This window comes from Amblyraja radiata, chromosome 40, assembly GCF_010909765.2.
Source record: "Amblyraja radiata isolate CabotCenter1 chromosome 40, sAmbRad1.1.pri, whole genome shotgun sequence".
Lineage (NCBI taxonomy): Eukaryota > Metazoa > Chordata > Chondrichthyes > Rajiformes > Rajidae > Amblyraja > Amblyraja radiata.
This window is the reverse complement of record NC_045995.1, coordinates 5,349,831-5,368,249: the sequence shown is the minus strand read 5'-3', so window position 1 is coordinate 5,368,249 and position 18,419 is coordinate 5,349,831. Positions and strand designations below refer to the sequence as shown.

Below are 18,419 nucleotides of genomic sequence, written 5' to 3'. Positions count from 1 at the left end.
GGATGTCAGTAGATGATTGAAGGGGATGGATGGGTTGTGTCTGACAGGACAGTTACATCCAGTCAGCATCAACCTCAGTGCTATTTAACGGTGAGGATCAGTGTTCTTGCAGCTCTCATTGTAACCACTTCTTCCTTGTCTACTTCCTTGTCTAATTCAGCTGCAAGATTTCAATCCGACCTTTCTTGAAGAATATCCAGTCATTCCGGGAAATGCCATTCACGGAGTTGCTTTCATATTTGACATGACCACTGTGGACAACATCAGTGGGGATAAAATGAAGCATTTTCAGGAATTACAGACCATCGCAGCACAGATATGTAGGTGCTTTCTTTTGATCAGTGTAATATTTCTCGTTGTTCTGTGGTAGCGAAATACTGATATGAATCAAATGTCTCTTCCAGATGTTCACAGGGTTGTGATTGGGACCAAGTTTGAACTGTTAAGGATAAAGGAGAAGAACCATGCGTGGATTTATGAACACAAGCCCCTGCAGCAGAAGGTAATAATCTGTTGTGTCGGGAGTAAAGATATTATGACAGCAAAGGTCTAATAACCCAGTATTCCTGGGACTTGCAGATGTTCTAGTTTCTTGGATGTTCCTCCTATTAATACCCAGACGAACTGTGATTGTATACATAACATAGAAACATAGAAAATAGGTGCAGGAGTAGGCCATTCGGCCCTTCGAGCCTGCACCGCCAATCAATATGACCATGGCTGATCATCCAACTCAGTATCCCATCCCTGCCTTCTCTCCATACCCCCTGGTCCCTTTAGCCACAAGGGCCACATCTAACTCCCTCTTAAATATAGCAAATGAACTGGCCACAACTATCTTCTGTGGCAGAGAATTCCAGAGACTCACCACTCTCTGTGTGAAAAATGTTTTCCTCATCTTGGTCCTAAAAGAGTTCCCCCTTATCCTTAAACTGTGACCCCTTGTTCTGGACTTCCTCAACATCCCTAGCATGTACAAGCCGAGTCTATCCAGTCTTTTGTCATATGAAAGTCCTGCCATCCCAGGAATCAGTCTGGTGAACCTTCTCTGTACTCCCATTTATGGCAAGAATGTCTTTCCTCAGATTAGGAATTTATCAAAACTGTACGCAATACTCCAGGTGTGGTCTCACCAAGACCCTGTACAACTGCAGTAGAACCTCCCTGCTCTTATACTCAAATCCTTTTGCTATGAATGCTAACATACCATTTGTTTTCTTCACTGCCTGCTGCACCTGCATGCCTACTTTCAATGACTGGTGTACCATGACACCCAGGTCTCGTTGCATCTCCCCTTTTCCTAATCGGCCACCATTCAGATAATAGGTTACTTTCCTGTTTTTGCCACCAAAGTGGATAACCTCACATTTATCCACATTATACTGCATCTGCCATGCATTTGCCCACTCACCCAACCTATCCAAGTCACCTTGCAGCCTCCTAGCATCCTCCTCACAGCTAACACTGCCCCCAGCTTTGTGTCATCCACAAACTTGGAGATGTTGCATTCAATTCCCTCATCCAGATCATTAATATATATTGTAAATAGCTGGGGTCCCAGCACTGAGTCTTGCGGTACCCCACTAGTCACTGCCTGCCATTCTGAAAAGGACCCGTTTACTCTTTGCTTCCTGTCTGCCAGCCAGTTCTTTATCCACATCAATACTGAACCCCCAATACCGTGTGCTTTAAGTTTGCATACTAATCTCTTATGCGGGACCTTGTCGAAAGCCTTCTGAAAGTCCAGATATAACACATCCACTGGTTCTCCCTTATCCACTTTACTAGTTACATCCTCGAAAAATTCTATAAGATTCGTCAGACATGATTTACCTTTCATAAATCCATGCTGACTTTGTCCAATGAATTCACCACTTTCCAAATGTGCTGCTATCCCATCTTTAATAACTGACTCCAGAATTTTCCCGACCACCAATGTTAGACTAACTGGTCTGTAATTCCCCGTTTTCTCTCTCCCACCCTTTTTAAAAAGTGGAGTTACATTAGCTACCCTCCAGTCCTCAGGAACTACTCCAGAATCTAAAGAGTTTTGAAATATTAACACTAATGCATCCACTATTTCTGCGGTTACTTCCTTAAGTACTCTGGGATGCAACTTATCTGGCTGGGGATTTATCGGCCTTTAATCAATTCAATTTACCTAACACCACTTCCCGGCTAACCTGGATTTCACTCAGTTCCTCCATCTCATTTAATCCCCGGTCCCTTGCTATTTCCGGCAGATTATTTATGTCTTCCTTAGTGAAGACAGAACCAGAGTAGTTATTCAATTGGTCTGCCATGTCCTTGTACCCCATGATCAATTCGCCTGTTTCTGACTGCAAGGGACCTACATTTGTTTTAACTAATCTTTTACTCTTCACATATCTATAACAACTTTTGCAGTCAGTTTTTATGTTCCCTGCCAGTTTTCTTTCATAATCTAGTTTCCCTTTCCTAATTAAGCCTTTTGTCCTCCTCTGCTGGACTCTGAATTTCTCCCAGTCCTCTGGTCGGCTGCCTTTTCTGGTTAATTTGTACGCTTCAACTTTTGTTTTGATAATATCCCTGATTTCCCTTGTTATCCACGGATGCACTACCTCCCCTGATTTATTATTTTGCCGAACTGGGATGAACAATTGTTGTAGTTCATCCATGCAGTTTTTAAATGCCTTCCATTGCATACCCACCATCAACCCTTTAAGAATCAATTGCCAGTCTATCTTGATCAATTCACGTCTCATACCCTCAATGTCACCTTTCTTTAAGTTCAGGACCCTTGTTTCTGAATTAACAATGTCACTCTCCATCGTAATGAAGAACACAACCATATTATGGTGACTCTTGCCCAAGGGGCCACACACAACAAGACTGCTAACTAACCCTTCCTCATTACTCAATACCCATTCTAGAATAGCCTACTCTCTCGTTGGTTCCTCTACATGTTGGTTTGGAAAACCATCCGCATACATTCCAAGAAATCCTCTTCCTCAGCACCCCTGACAATTTGATTCACCCAATCTATATGTAGATTGAAGTCACCCATTATAACTGTTTTACCTTTGTTGCGCGCATTTTTAATTTCCTGTTTGATGCCATCCCCAACTCAACTACTACTGTTAGGTGGCCTGTATACAGCTCCCACTTGCGTTTTCTGCCCCTTAGTGTTTCGCAGCTCTACCCACATCGATTCTACATCCTTCAAGCTAATGTCCTTCCTTTCTATTGCGTTAATCTCCTCTCTAACCAGCAACGCTACCCACCTCCTTTTCCTTTCTGTCTATCCCTCCAGAATATTGAATATCCCTGGATGTTCAGCTCCCAGCCTTGGTCACCCTGGAGCCATGTCTCCGTGATCCCAACTATATCATAGTCATTAATAACTATCTGCACATTCAACTCATGCACCTTATTACGAATGCTCCTTGCATTGAGACACAAAGCCTCCAGGCTTGTTTTTACAACACTCTTACTTACCCCATTATACAATTATGTTGAAAAGTGGCCCTAACAGTAAACAAAGAAGAATACAGCACAGGAACAGGCCCTTCGGCCCACCATATGTGTGCTAATTAACATGATGTCAGTCTAACTAATCCCATCTGCCTACACATGGTCTTTATCCCTCTGATTCCTGCCTGTTGATGTGTTTGTTAAATGCCTTTTAAACATTGATGTCATATCTGCTTCCACCACCACCCCTGGCAGCATGTTCCAGATAGTCACAATGCTATGGATAAAAAACATGCCCCACACAACTTCTTTCAACTTTGTCCCACTCAGCTTAAAGCTCTGCCTCTAGTCCTTGACATTTCCACTTTGGGAAAAAGGTTCGGACTGTCTACCCAGACTATGCAGCTTATTGTTTTAAACACTTTTATTAGGTTGCCTCACCTTCCAGAGAAATCAATCCAAGTTTGTCTAACCTCTCATATCTAATACTCGCCAACCCAAGCAACATCCTGGTAAACCTGGAGTCTGAAGAAGGGTTTCATCCCGAAACGTTGCCTATTTCCTTCGCTCCATAGATGCTGCTGCACCCGCTGAGTTTCTCCAGCTCTTTTGTGTACCTTCGATTTTCCAGCATCTGCAGTTCCTTCTTCAACATCCTGGTAAACCTCTTGTGCATCCTCTCTCAAGACTCCACAGCTTTCTGTTAATCGGGTGGCTGGAACCTCACACAGTACTACAAAAGCAGCATAACCAAAGTTGTATGTAACTGCAACATGACTTGGCAACTTTCACATTCTGCACCCTGACTGTTGAAGGCAAGTATGCTGTACACCTTTACTGCCCTATCTATGTGTGTTCACACTGTCAGGGAACTATGGACATGGATTCCAAGATCACTCTGTACATCAATACTCTTCATGTTGCTGACATTTCATGTCTACTCTTCTCTTACATCTCCCAAATGTAACATATGTCTGGATTGAGCTCCGGCTGCCATTTCTCTGCCCATTTTTCCAACTGGTCTACATTCTGCTGTATCGTTTAACAACTTTCCTCCCCATCCACAATTCCACAATAACACCCCTCCACCACTACTGTCTGCCTTTTATGGCCAAGCCAAATTTGAATTCCATCTGCCAAGTGTCCAGGCATGCCATATACCTAGTTCCCTAATTAGTTATTGCTTTCTTTATATTCCCCAAAGGCCTTGTCCTAAACCTTACTTATGCTTCTTCCTCTTGCCATTGTCTTTTCACTGAGCCTGATCATTCAAATTGACAAGATTCACTTCTATTGACACAAGCAATGATGCTTCATTAAAAAAATGTAACATACAGCTCAAATTCCGATGATACACTACTAGTCAGATTTCCACCACTATCTTTTATCACAAAGTCAATTTGGCATCAGATTAGCCATCTTGCCTTGGCTTCCATTTGCCTTAACCTCTGGACCAGCCTAGAATACGGGATCTTGTCAACTGTCTGAGTGAAGTCCAAGTAGATGATGTCTCCAGCATCTGCTCCAGCATATTTTCTCTACCTTCCAAGTAGATGATGTCTACCACTCTGCCTTGATCAACCTTCTTACTTGCTTCATCAAAAAACTCAGTCAAATTAGTGAGATGGATTTTCCCCCACTTACACTCAAGCTGACTATCCCTGATCAGTTTCAAATCCAAACAAATCTTGTTGTGTAGAATGATCTCCAATCATTTCCCTACTACTTATGTAAGACTCATGGTGTATGTAAGCAGCTTATGTAAGTCTCATGGTGTATGTCTTATCTCTGCTGCTCTGACTAACAATGTTCGCCAGTTTCCCGGTATGTCACCTGCAACTAATAATGTTGCTAAATCTCAGCCACGGCCTCAGCCATCTAATTCCACAGCAACCTGCGATTAATCTCATCTGGCCCTGGGGAATTATCCACCCTTATGTGTTCCAAGACATCAACAGCTGCACCTTCTTAATACTGACCTGGTCCACACTATCAAAGTATCTCAGTCTGTCCCGCTGAGTTACTCCAGCATTTTGTGTCTACCTCTCCCTGACCTCACTGTCAGTGACATCGTCTTCTTGGTGAATATGAAAGAAGTATTCATTTAACATAGAAAAATAGAAAATAGGTGCAGGGATTGGCCATTCAGCCCTTTGAGCCAGCACTGCTATTCAATATGAGCATGGCTGGTCATCCAAAATCAGTACCCCATTCCAGCTTTTTCTCCATATTCCTTCATTCCCTTAGCCCTAAGAGCTAAATCTAACTCTCTCTTGAAAATATCCAGTGAAATGGCCTCCACTGCCTTCTGTGGCAGAGAATTCCACAGGCTCACAACTCTCTGGGTGAAAAAGTTTTTTTCTCATCTCAGTCCTAAATGCCCTACCCCTTATTCTTAAACTGTGGCCCCTGGTTCTGAACTCCCCAACATCGGGAACATTTTTCCTGCATCTAGCCTGACCAATCCTCTAAGAATTTTGTATGTTTCTATGAGATCCCTTCGCATACTTCTAAATTCCAGCTAATACAAGCCCAGTCGATCCATTCTTTCATCATATGTCAGTCCCGCCATCCTGGGAATTAACCCAGTGAACCTACGCTGCACTTCCTCAATAGCAATAATGTATTTCCTCAAATTAGGAGACCAGAATTGCACAACATACTCCAGGTGCTGTCTCACCAATACCCTGTTCAACTGCAGTAGGACCTCCTTGCTCCTAAACTCAAATCCTCTCGCAATGAAGGCCAACATGAATGAATGAATGAATGAATGAATGAATGAATGAATGAATGAATGAATGCGTTTATTGTCATTGCACAATACTGTGCAACGAAATTCCGTTACATCTCCTCCAGTTAAAAAAAAAACTAACACGACAACCATTGACACACATGCCATTAACTTTCTTTATTACCTGCTGTACCTACATGCTTACTTTCAGTGACTGATGTACAAGCACACCCAGGTCTCATTGCACCTCCTCTTCTTATCTGACACCATTTATTTAATAATCTACCTTCCTGTTCTTGCCAGCAAAGTGGATAACCTCACATTAATCCACATCACACTGCATCTGTCATGCTTCTGCACACTCACCCAACCTATCCATGTCACCCTGTAGCCCCATAGCAACCTCCTCGCAGCTCACACTGCCACCCAGCTTTGTGTCATCCGCAAACTTTGAGATGTTACATTTAATTCCGTCATATAAATCGTTAGTATATATTGTAAACAACTGGGGTCCCAGCACCGAGCCTTGCGGCACCCTACTAGTCACTGCCTGTCATTCGGAAATTATTTAATATCCTGCCACATAGCCTGGCAGTAAACATAGAACCTTTACCTCCCAGTGGACCCACACTTTCCTTGGCTACTCTTTTGCTCTTGATAACTTTATCTCCTTAATTCATGCCCCCTTTGTGTCCATCTAAATTGCTGAAGTTCTCTGTTACATCTCTCATCCTCCTCGAGGGACGAGGGAGTTGCCAAGAGATGCAGTCAGTTGATTTCACTTGCCATTAACTGCCATTTGCCTCCTGCTTTCTTCTGGATCAAACCCTCAGTATCCTTTGTCATCCCTAATGTGCAATAAAAGATGAACAGAACAGCACAGGAACAGGTCCTTCTGCCCACAGTGTCTGTAGTGATGGTCTAATCTCCTGAGTAGAGCTACAACTCGTGGAACAAAGCTGTTTTATGTCTGGCTGTGGCAGCTTTAACAACCCCTCAACTGCCCTACTTGGATGATATATCACAAATATCAAGGAGGCCACATCCCACCCTGCCAACCACCTTTTCACTCTGCTACCCTCTGGGAGTACCAGAGTACCGGTAGACTGAAAATAGTTTCTACCCATGTGCGATAAAATAGCTTAATTCCAACAGAGAACTCTGGGGAAGCAAAATGTAATTCCAAGAAATGCCGCCAAATTATTTTAAATTCTTTTTAAATACTTATTTATTATTTTACTAATAAGTGTACATATGTGTCAATGGTTGTCGTGTTTGTATTTTTTTTAACCGGAGGAGATGTAATGGAATTTCGTTGCGCAGTATTGTGCAATGACAATAAACGTATTCATTCATTCAATCCGGAGTCGCCTTCCAGAGGGTTTGTGGCCAGGGTGAGAGGGGTCAGAGATGATCTTGCCCGCTCGCTTCCTGGCCCTTGCAGTGTACAGTTCATCAATGGAGGGAAGGTTGCAGCCAATTTGCACTGCGCATGTTGTTCCATTGTTTAAAAAGGGTTCTAAGAGTAAACCTAGCAATTATAGACCTGTTAGTTTGACTTCAGTGGTGGGAAAATTAATGGAAAAGATACTTAGAGATAATATATATAAGCATCTGGATAAACAGGGTCTGATAAGGAACAGTCAACATGGATTTGTGCCTGGAAGGTCATGTTTGACTAATCTTCTTGAATTTTTTGAAGAGGTTACTAGCGAAATTGACGAGGGTAAAGCAGTGGATGTTGTCTATATGGACTTTAGTAAGGCCTTTGACAAGGTTCCTCATGGAAGGTTGGTTAAGAAGGTTCAACTGTTGGGTATAAATGCAGGAATAGCAAGATGGATTCAGCAGTGGCTGAATGGGAGAAGCCAGAGGGTAATGGTGGATGGCTGTTTGTCGGGTTGGAGGCAGGTGACTAGTGGGGTGCCTCAGGGATCTGTGTTGGGTCCTTTGTTGTTTGTCATGTACATCAATGATCTGGATGAAGGTGTGGTAAATTGGATTAGTAAGTATGCAGATGATACCAAGATAGGGGGTGTTGTGGATAATGAAGAGGATTTCAAAAGTCTACAGAGTGATTTAGGCCATTTGGAAGAATGGGCTGAAAGATGGCAGATGGAGTTTAATGCTGATAAATGTGAGGTGCTACACCTTGGCAGGACAAATCAAAATAGGATGTACATGGTAAATGGTAGGGAATTGAAGAATACAGTGGAACAGAGGGATCTGGGAATAACCGTGCATAGTTCCTTGAAGGTGGAATCTCATATTGAAGGTGGAATCTCATATAGACAGGGTGGTAAAGAAAGCTTTTGGTATGCTAGCCTTTATAAATCAGAGCATTGAGTATAGAAGCTGGGACGTATTGTAAAAATTGTACAGGGCATTGGTGAGACCAAATCTGGAGTATGGTGTACAATTTTGGTCGCCCAATTATAGGAAGGATGTCAACAAAATAGAGAGAGTACAGAGGAGATTTACTAGGATGTTGCCTGGGTTTCAACAACTAAGTTACAGAGATAGGTTGAATAAGTTAGGTCTTTATTCTCTGGAGCGTATAAGGTTAAGGGGGGACTTGATAGAAGTCTTTAAAATGATGAGAGGGATAGACAGAGTTGATGTGATCAAGCTTTTCCCTTTGAGAATAGGGAAGATTCAAACAAGAGGACATGACTTCAGAATTAAGGGACAGAAGTTTAGGGGTAACATGAGGGGGAAGTTCTTTACTCAGAGAGTGGTAGCGGTGTGGAATGAGCTTCCAGTGGAAGTGGTGGCGGCAGGTTCGTTGGTATCATTTAAGAATAAATTGGATAGGCATATGGATGAGAAGGGAATGGAGGGTTATGGTATGAGTGCAGGCAGGTGGGACTAAGGGAAAAAAATTGTTCGGCGCGGACTTGTAGGGCCGAGATGGCCTGTTTCCGTGCTGTAATTGTTATATGGTTATATGGTTAATAACCTTCTCTGCTGATCGCACGATTCGCTGCAGCCTCCAGGTGTCGTGCTTGGTGGCTGAGCCAAACCAGACCATGATGGAGAAGGTGAGAACAGACTCTACGATGGCCGTGTAGAATTGGACCATCATTGCCTGTGGCACATTGTGCTTCCTCAGCTGCCGCAAGAATTACATCCTCTGTTGTGCATTTTTGACTGTGGAGTCGATGGTAGCCACCCACTTAAGGTCCTTGGAGATGATAGTTTCCAGGAACTTAAAAGACTCCACAGATGTGACTGTGGTGTTGTTGATGGTGAGTGGGGTGAGGGGAGGGGGAGCTCTCCTAAAGTCTACAATCAATTCCACTGTCTTAAGAGCATTGAGCTCTAGGTTGTTCGTACGGCACCAGGACGCCAGCTGTGACACTTCCTGTCTGTAGGCCGATTCCTCCCCATCCTGGATTAGTCCAATCAGGGTTGTGTCATCTGCAAACTTGCGAAGCTTGACAGTATCTGTGGAGGTGCAGTCATTGGTGTAGAGAGAGTAGAGGAGACGAGACAGTACGCAGCCTTGCAGTGCTCCTTTGCTGAGCGTTTGTGGGTCCGAGATGTGCCTTCCCAGCCTCTAATGCTGCTTCCTGTCTGTCAGGAAGCTGATGATCCACTGACAGAGGGGTTCAGGCACAATTAACACGGAAAGTTTGGAGTGTAGAAGCTCTGGCACAATGGTGTTGAATGCACAGCTAAAATCAACAAACAAAATCCTCACATAGGTCCTCTGGCGGTCTAGGTGCTGGAAGATGAAGTGCAGGCCCAGGTTGACTGCATCATTCACAGATCTATTGGTCCGATTTGCAAACTGCAGAGGGTCCAGCAGGGAGTTAGTAAACATTTTCAGCTTGGCCAGCACAAGCCTTTTTACATGTCTTAGTGACTACAGAGGTCATTGCGACAGGTCTGTAGTCATTAAGAGCAGTTTTGGGGTACAGGGACAATAGTGGAGACTTTGAAGCAGGCAGGGACAGCACAGGTTTGCAGGTACTGGTTAAAAAATGTATGTTGCTCGGCACAGAGCTTGAGAGTAGAGGGGGAAACATTGTCCAGTCCTGTAGAATTCAGGCATTTCTGTTTTCCGACAAGCCTCTCCACCTCCTCTATTTTTATTATTGATGATGGAGAAATGATGTTGTTCAGCACGGAGGGTGTGGGTAATTGGGTGTGAAGTGTGGATTGGAGAGGGGTGGGTGGGAAAGGGTCCAGTCTCTTCAGACTGGAGTCTTGCTTTAAGCAGGTGCGAAGTGGTGAATGGGGAGGAGTGGGTGGGAAAGAGTCCAGTCTTTTCAGAGTGAGGTCAAGCTGTGAATGATTGTGAAGTGTTGGTTGGGGTGGGAAAGAGACCAGTCTTTTCATGCTGGAGTCTTGCTTTAAGTAAGTGTGAAGTGGTGAATGGGGAGGAATAGGTGTAGAAGGGCCCAGTCTTTGCAGACTGGTGTCTGGCTGTGTTTGTTGGAGAGGGGGAGGGGGAGGGGGGAGGGGATACCAGGGTTACATTTCTGCTTGTCAAACCTGAAGTAGAACTCATTCAGTAGTACTTGTTTCTCTCCTTTCTTCCCCTCAGTTTGAGCAGTTGTCAGCATCTGCTGGAATGGATAAGCAATGCATGTTTGTGATTTGCAATCAATGGGATGGTGATCAGATCACAATGATAAAATGTATTCTTGCCCTGTATGCTCTGGAAAACATGATCAGAAACATCGACCGCTATCTGAAAATGACAGCGTAATGGACAGAGCCAAGCGTGTACACAACTGTAGAACTGGAACTCATACCAACTCCGGACCACAGTGGCTGAACTAGCTCACTTTACAAACTCCAATGTGTCAACCGGCTGTCTGATGAATGTTGAGAATTTATCAATGATATGGATATAAAGTTTCAACTCACACATTGCTGTTAATTAAATAGACAGTTATTGCTTGTAACTTGGCGTCTAAACATGTCCTTTCGAAGTACACATCCAAAAGCCTCTTAAACATTATAATTTTATCTGCCTCCACTTCTTCCTCTGGCAGCTTGCTCCAGATACCCAATGCCCTCTGTGTGAAAATCCTATCCCTCTGTCCTCCTTTAAATTTCTCCCGCTGACCTGAAACAAATGCCCTCTCGTTCTAGACTTCCCTACCGTGGGAAAAAGATCAACTTTCCATCCTATCCATGGCCCTCTTAATGTTCTCAACTGATATAAATCACCCAAGCCTCCTACATTCTGGTGAGCATAAACACAGCTTAACCCATCTCTCCCCGTAACTACAGCTCTCCATTCCAGACAACATGCTCTCTTACTGCCACCACATCCTTCCTGAGGTGTGACAACCAGACCTGCACACAGTACCCTTCAGTGTGGTCCAACCCAATGTTTGTACAATTGCAACATGAGGTCCGAACTCTCACATTTAGTGCCCCGGCTGGTGAAGGTAAGGTGCCAAATGCAAGATTCACCATCCTATCCAGCTAAGGATTTGCCCCTCAAGGTATTATAGAAGTTATATAGAAGCTATATAGAAGAAACAAGTTACTTCTTACTTTTACCAATATGTTTAAAACATTATTTTTATGTGATCAGACATCAAGGCACAAAAACAAGTTGCTTTGTATTTTTATTTTGCTTTAACTAGAACATCATGGTAGGCTCAGAGATTAAAGTTAAAGGGCAAGGACAGTGAGAGATTAAAGTTACAGAAGCATGCATGCCAAGTAGCCGAAGATAAGGCTCAAACTGTAATAAAATGCTGTCTGATTTTATGAATCGGAGAACAATTAGACAGCGACCAGGCCGTGTTGTCTCTGAATGTTCCAAGCCAATATTTGTGCAAATAAAAGCTTTTCGTCTTCTTGGACAATTCTCCGTGTCTGTGTCATCTTATCCAAACTTTGAGTCTTAAAACCACGACAGTATCTCTACATCAACACTAAGGTTCTTGCCACTTACTCTACATGTTCTTCTTGATCTTGACTTCCCAAAGTGTATCACCTCACTCTTGTCTGGTTAATAGGCAATAGGGGCAAGAGTAGGCCATTCTGCCCTTCGATTCAGCACCGTGTTCATGGCTGATCATCCACATTCACTGTGATCATGGCTGATCATCCACAATCAGTACCCCGTTCCTGCCTTATCTCCATATCCCCTGACTCTGCCAGCTTTAAGAGCTCTATCTAACTCTCTCTTGAAAGTATCCAGAGAACCGGCCTCCACTGCCTTCTGTGGCAGAAAATTCCACAGATTCACAACTGTCTGTGTGAAAAGTATTTCCTCATCTCTGTTCTAAATGGCCTACCCCTTATTCTTAAACTGTGGCCCCTGGTTCTGGACTCCCCCAACATCGGGAACACGTTTCCTGCCTCTAGCGTGTCCAAATTTCATCTGCCATTGTTCCGTCCAACTTTCCAGCTGATCCAGCTATGCCCCCATTTATTCTGCCACAACCTGCACTACGTGTACAGGATACTGAGTTGGAGGATCAGCCATGATCATATTGAATGGCGGGGCAGGCTCCAAGGGTTGAGTGGCCTACTCCTGCACCTATTTTCTATGTTTCTATTTCTAACCTTCTTCACCAACATCACAATTTGGTGTCATCTGCAAACTTACTAATATAGATCACATATCTTTTCATTCAAGTCAGGAAAGGCCCCAGCTCTGATCTTGTGGTACACCATTTGTTGCAGACTTCCAGTCTGAAAATCACTCCTCCACACTCCCCTTTGCATTTTGTCACCAAGCCAATTTTGGATCTATTAGCGAACACACCTGTACCTTAAACTAGAAAGATTAAACGAGAACTAACCGTTTGAAGTTTGATCTTTATTTTATGAGGTTGAAGTGAGGGACTATGTGAAGAACCAGCCAGACCGCATTCGTGTCAATCTTCAGAGCACTGTATGAAACCACAGACCACTTGCAGGAACTATAGAAAGATTAATAACCCTTGATTTACCGAATGATCTTTATGAGATTCAGGATTGGGAGTGGAAGGCACAGTCCCTCACTTCAACTTCTCATAAAATAAAGATCAAACTTCAAACGGTAAGATCTCGTTTAATCTTTCTATTTTATATCGAAGTCTCGCAAAAGACTATGTGAAGCCTTTGTGGTTTCATGCATTAAACCGATCTGTGTGAAACACTTAAACAGATAAACCATAAATGGTAGAAATGACATGGATTCTTAACAAGATGATGCTAACTTACATACATGTACATTTCCCTTTGTCGGACCACAGTCTCAATTGGGTTTGAGAATAGCTCATGCAACACTGTTCAGAATTCTATCTGCAACCATCCAGGCATGTGGAACAAAATGTTATAACTTCTGCAATGTTCCACTCGCTGCCCTACCCCTCACCACGCTCCCCCTCTCTCCTCCCACTATCCGAATATTCAGGGCTATAATACCAGAGACTCAAAGAATAAAATCTCATTATATGCAGACGATATACTTTTATATATTACAAAGTCACAAACGAGCATACCAAATTTATTAAACTTAATAGAGGAATTTGGGTCTTTTTCTGGATATAGAATAAACTGGAATAAAAGTGAAATCATGACATTAAAACCTCAAGAACCTACACACTTACTGAAGTTCCCCTTTAAAATCGCAACAGAAAAATTTAAATATTTGGGTATTCAGATTACTAGAAAATATAAAGCATTATTCAATGCTAATTTCATGCCTTTATTAAATAAACTTAATACGTTGATTAAATTTTGGAAAACACTTCCCTTATCATTATTAGGTAGAATAAATGCAATAAAAATGATCTTCCTACCACAATTACTATACCTATTTCAATCTATACCGGTATATATACCAAAATACTTTTTTAAAAAATTAGACTCTAATATTACTAATTATATTTGGGACTATAGATCACATAGAATCACAAAAAAACACTTATGTAAACCAAAAGAGGTCGGGGGACTTTCACTTCCGAATTTTATGTATTATTACTGGGCAGTGCATATTAAGAATATGATTTATTGGTTGGATAGTGCTACCCAACAGACAGAATGGATAAAAATGGAGAAGGAGGATTGCCATCCTAGTAATATAGGAACGATCCTCTTCTCCCCAAAAAAACTGAATAACACAATATATAAGAAGAACCCAATTATATATGGTACAATAAGAATTTGGAAACAAATAAAATTATCTTTAAAATTAAGAAATCTATCACTGTTAATGCCAATAGCGAATAACCCTTTATTTAAACCATCTCTTATTGATAAGACATATAACCAATGGGAAAGTCTCGGAATTAGAAGGATCGGGGATATGTATGAAATGGGAAACTTACTATCATTCCAACAATTACAATTAAAATTTAAATTGAAAAACAACCAATATTTTAAATATCTTCAGATTTGCGATTTCGTGAAAAAATATATACAAGGATATCAAAAAGTAACTCCTGACTTATTGGAAGAGGCAATGAATATTGAAGCTGACTCACAAAAATTAATATCATATTTATATAATAGTATTCTAAATATAGACCTACCATCGACAGAGGTACTTAGAGAAGAGTGGGAACGGGAACTAATGATAAAAATTACGAAGGTTAAATGGGAAAAATACCTGATATATATTCACAAATGTTCAATTAATGTAAGACATAATTTAATTCAATTTAAAATTGTACATAGATTATATTACTCAAAAACAAGATTGAACAAATTTTATCCAAATATATCCGCCACTTGTGATAAATGTCTAGCCCAAAAGGCAACTATAACACACTCCTTAGTCTCCTGCATAAAACTTTATAGATTTTGGAATGATATTTTTGAAATATTTACAAAATTATTCAAGACAAGAATGGAACCTAATACTGAAATGATTATATTTGGCGTAATGGAAGATGGGAATAAATTGAACACATCTCAAAATCTATTCCTTAACTATGGTTTAATAATAGCAAAAAAATTAATTCTTAAATTTTGGAAAGGTACATCAATACCAACGCTTAAAATGTGGATTGCAAGTATGTTGGACACCGCTCATCTTGAGGAAATGCGATTCCTCCTAATGGATAAATCAGACCAATTCATAACTAGTTGGTCTCCATTCGTCGTTTTTTTGGAATCATATGGTGCAACACAATTGTAAAAAATAACTGTTTCAGGACTGGACGAGGGTTGGTCAAGACTATAAATAATGATCTCCTCTTTTTTTCTTTTCTTCTCTCTATTCTCTCTCTCAACTTTTTTCATTTACTCGTTTTCTTTTTTCACACACTATATATTTCACATCTTTCTATCCTTTACTATCTAACTTCTTTTTCTTATTCTAATCTTTTTTCAGTGTAACAAAAAAAAAAAAAAGAAGTTGTACATAAAATGTATTATGAAAATATATATTAGGCACTTTGGTGCCATATGACTGTACTTACTTCTAATAAAATAAAAAAATAAAAAAAAACAAAAAAAAAACCATCCAGGCATGTGGAACAAAATGTTATAACTTCTGCAATGTTCCACTCGCTGCCCTACCCCTCACCACGCTCCCCCTCTCTCCTCCCACTCCCGCCGCACTGCACCCGTCTCCCCTCCCGAGTGTGTGATCAAACTGGGTGAACGCGCAGTGTTGGGGACAGTGTGTTCAATCAAACTCTCAGTGTCAGGCAGAATGAAGCACAACTGGTGACAGTGTGTGGACAGAACACACACGCAGGGCCACAGCCCCGTCAACACAGCTGACTCTCCCCGTGTGGACAGCGCAGGTAGGTAACGTGGGAGAGTCAGCCTGGTGTCCCCCTCCCCTCCCCCCCCCCCCCACCCCCATGGGTGGACATTGTCAATTTGTTTTGAAGCTGAACTTCGGACCCCGCCCGCATTTGTTCCGGATCCAGTTGGGGGCGCGAGTAAAGCGGATAAAAACTGGACTGGGGAGAAGCGAGCATGGGGGTGGCGGTGAGAGACGGACGGAGTTGGTTGGAGACGGGGCAGCGGAGGACGTGGGAAGCAAAGATCTTATAGCTCTGCTATAGGATCTTGGTGGGAAGTGGCTAGTGACAGCTGACGGGGGGGAAGGCGGGTGTGGGAGGAGAGACGTATTGGTAACAGACGGGGGTTGTGCGGGGAAGACTCGGATAAGACTGTTCGGGTTGGAATGGGTGGGAGTGAGTGGGGATGAGACGGGGAATTGTGGGGTTAAGAAGTGGGGAGGGAGGGAGGGATAGTCGGGTACTTATGGGGAGGGGTGACGGAGAGACTGGGAGTGTCACAGAGACGGGGTGAATGGGGACAGAACGGGGAATGGGGACAAACGGGAGAGTGGGTACAGGGGAGTGAAGAGTCTGCGAGAGTGTGGAAAATACGGAGGAGTGGTGAAGGGATGGGGAAGTGAGGAGACACGTGGAGAGTGGGGAGTAGAAGCGGGACGAGTGGGGAAGAGACGGGGAAACGGAACCTTCAGAGGGAGTAAAGTGTTGCGAAGAGATGGGGGTGGGGGTGGGAAAGAGGCGTGCGGTTGGGGGAGGGGAATTGCGGGGAGGCAGGAAATAGGGGAGGTGGCAATGTGGTCGTGGAAAGTGCGTGAAAATGCCCCGTTCCTCCCGTCGCCCCACTCGCCGTCTCCCACGTCCCCACAATCTCCTCGCCACCCAACGGGCGTGAAATAGGGGAGGGGGCAATGTGGTCGTGGAAAGTGCGTGAAAATCCCCCGTACCTCCCCGTCTCCCCTCTCTTTTACGACACATCAAGTCTATTCCGCCATTCAATCATGGCTGGTCTATCCCTCCCTCCTAACCCAATTCTTCTGCCTTCTCACTATAACCTCTGACACCTGTACTAATGAAGAATCTATCTATCTTGGCCTTAAATATATCCATTTACTTGGCCTCCACAACCTTCTGTGGCAAAGAATTCCACAAATTCACCACTCTGTCTAAATACATTCCTCCTCATACCCATAAAAGAATGTCCTTCAATTCTGAGGCCATGGTCTCTAGTCCAAAACTCTCACTTGTGGACACATCGTCTTCACATCCACTCTATGCAAGCCTTTCACTGTTCTGTAGGTTTCAATCAGCCCCCCTCATTCTTTTGAACTCCTGCGAGTGCAGGCCCAGTACCGTCAAAGACTCATACAATATTATGATGTTTTATCGGATGGGGAGTTAAGTCCCCATCCCCATTACTTAACCCTACTCGTCCAAGGATTTCAGCTGCCCTGAAAGGGAAGTTTACATGGAACTTCGGCAGTGACTTCACAGCAAGAACAGGCCAGGGCTGGCAAAGCGAGTGAGACAAGGGGAGCTAGGGAGAGAGAACGAGTACTGGGGAGGGATGGAGAGTGGAGAGGAGGAGGATAGCGGAGGGTTGGGTGGGTGGTGCGGGGAAGAAAGGGATTGGGACAGAGAGGGGAGAAAGGGTGGTTTGGGGATGTGGGCAGGAAGTAAAAGAGTAAAAGAGGGTGTAGAGGGATGGGAGAATGGGAAGCACGGTGGGCCGAAGGATCTGTTTCCACGCTGTATCACCCAACTAAACTAATTATTTGGCTTTGCAAAGCTTGAAGATGTAAGAGAAAATAAAGTGGAGAAATCTCCAAAGTCTAAAAGTTGTAATATATCTGAGAACGAAGTAAAAATATAATGGGAACACGGGGAATGTTGATGTTGGAATCTTGAACAAAACACAAAGTGCTGGAGTAACTCAGCAGGCCAGGCAGCATCTGTGGAAGGAATGGGCAGGCAAAGTCATTAGAATGGGTATCCAAAGATGTGCAGATTATTAGTAAGTTTAAACGAGAACTTACCAGTTTGATCTTTATTTTATGAGGAGTTACGTTGAGGGATTACGTGAAGAACCCGCCAGCCCACATGCGCGTCAACCTTCGAAGCAGCGGTGTGGAATCACAGATGACAGTTGTTGAACTGAATATAGTAAGATTAGAGAGGACTAGAATACCAGCTGACCTTTATGATAGAGGGTTGGGAGTGGAGGGTACGTAACCCCTCATCGTAACTCCTCATAAAATAAAGATCAAACTTCAAACTGGTAAGTTCTCGTTTAATCTTACTACTTTACGTCAGTCACGTGAATGACTACGTGAAGATTTCAAAGCTCTGTGATTTCATGCCGTGGAAACGAGTCCATGCGTCACACACTGCATCAGTTGACCAATGATGAGTCAACATTAATAATGCATTCAGACATGACATAGATATAGACATGTTGATGCTATTAATGAACAAGTAATGATAATAGTAACCTCCCTCAACCAGGAGGAAACTATGAA

General features: G+C 42.9%; 1 protein-coding gene across 1 annotated transcript in view; it reads left to right on the top strand.

Moving 5' to 3' along the window:
* ifi44 (interferon induced protein 44) overlaps nt 1-11,093 on the top strand; it is a 31,428-nt gene extending 20,335 nt beyond the window's left edge. Inside the window, exons 5-7 of the mRNA XM_033014165.1 lie at nt 161-320; nt 405-502; nt 10,737-11,093. Coding sequence (XP_032870056.1) covers nt 161-320; nt 405-502; nt 10,737-10,901 — 423 coding nt within the window. The 3' untranslated portion in view covers nt 10,902-11,093. The remainder of the gene's footprint in view (nt 1-160; nt 321-404; nt 503-10,736) is intronic.
* Nucleotides 11,094-18,419: the final 7,326 nt, after the last annotated feature.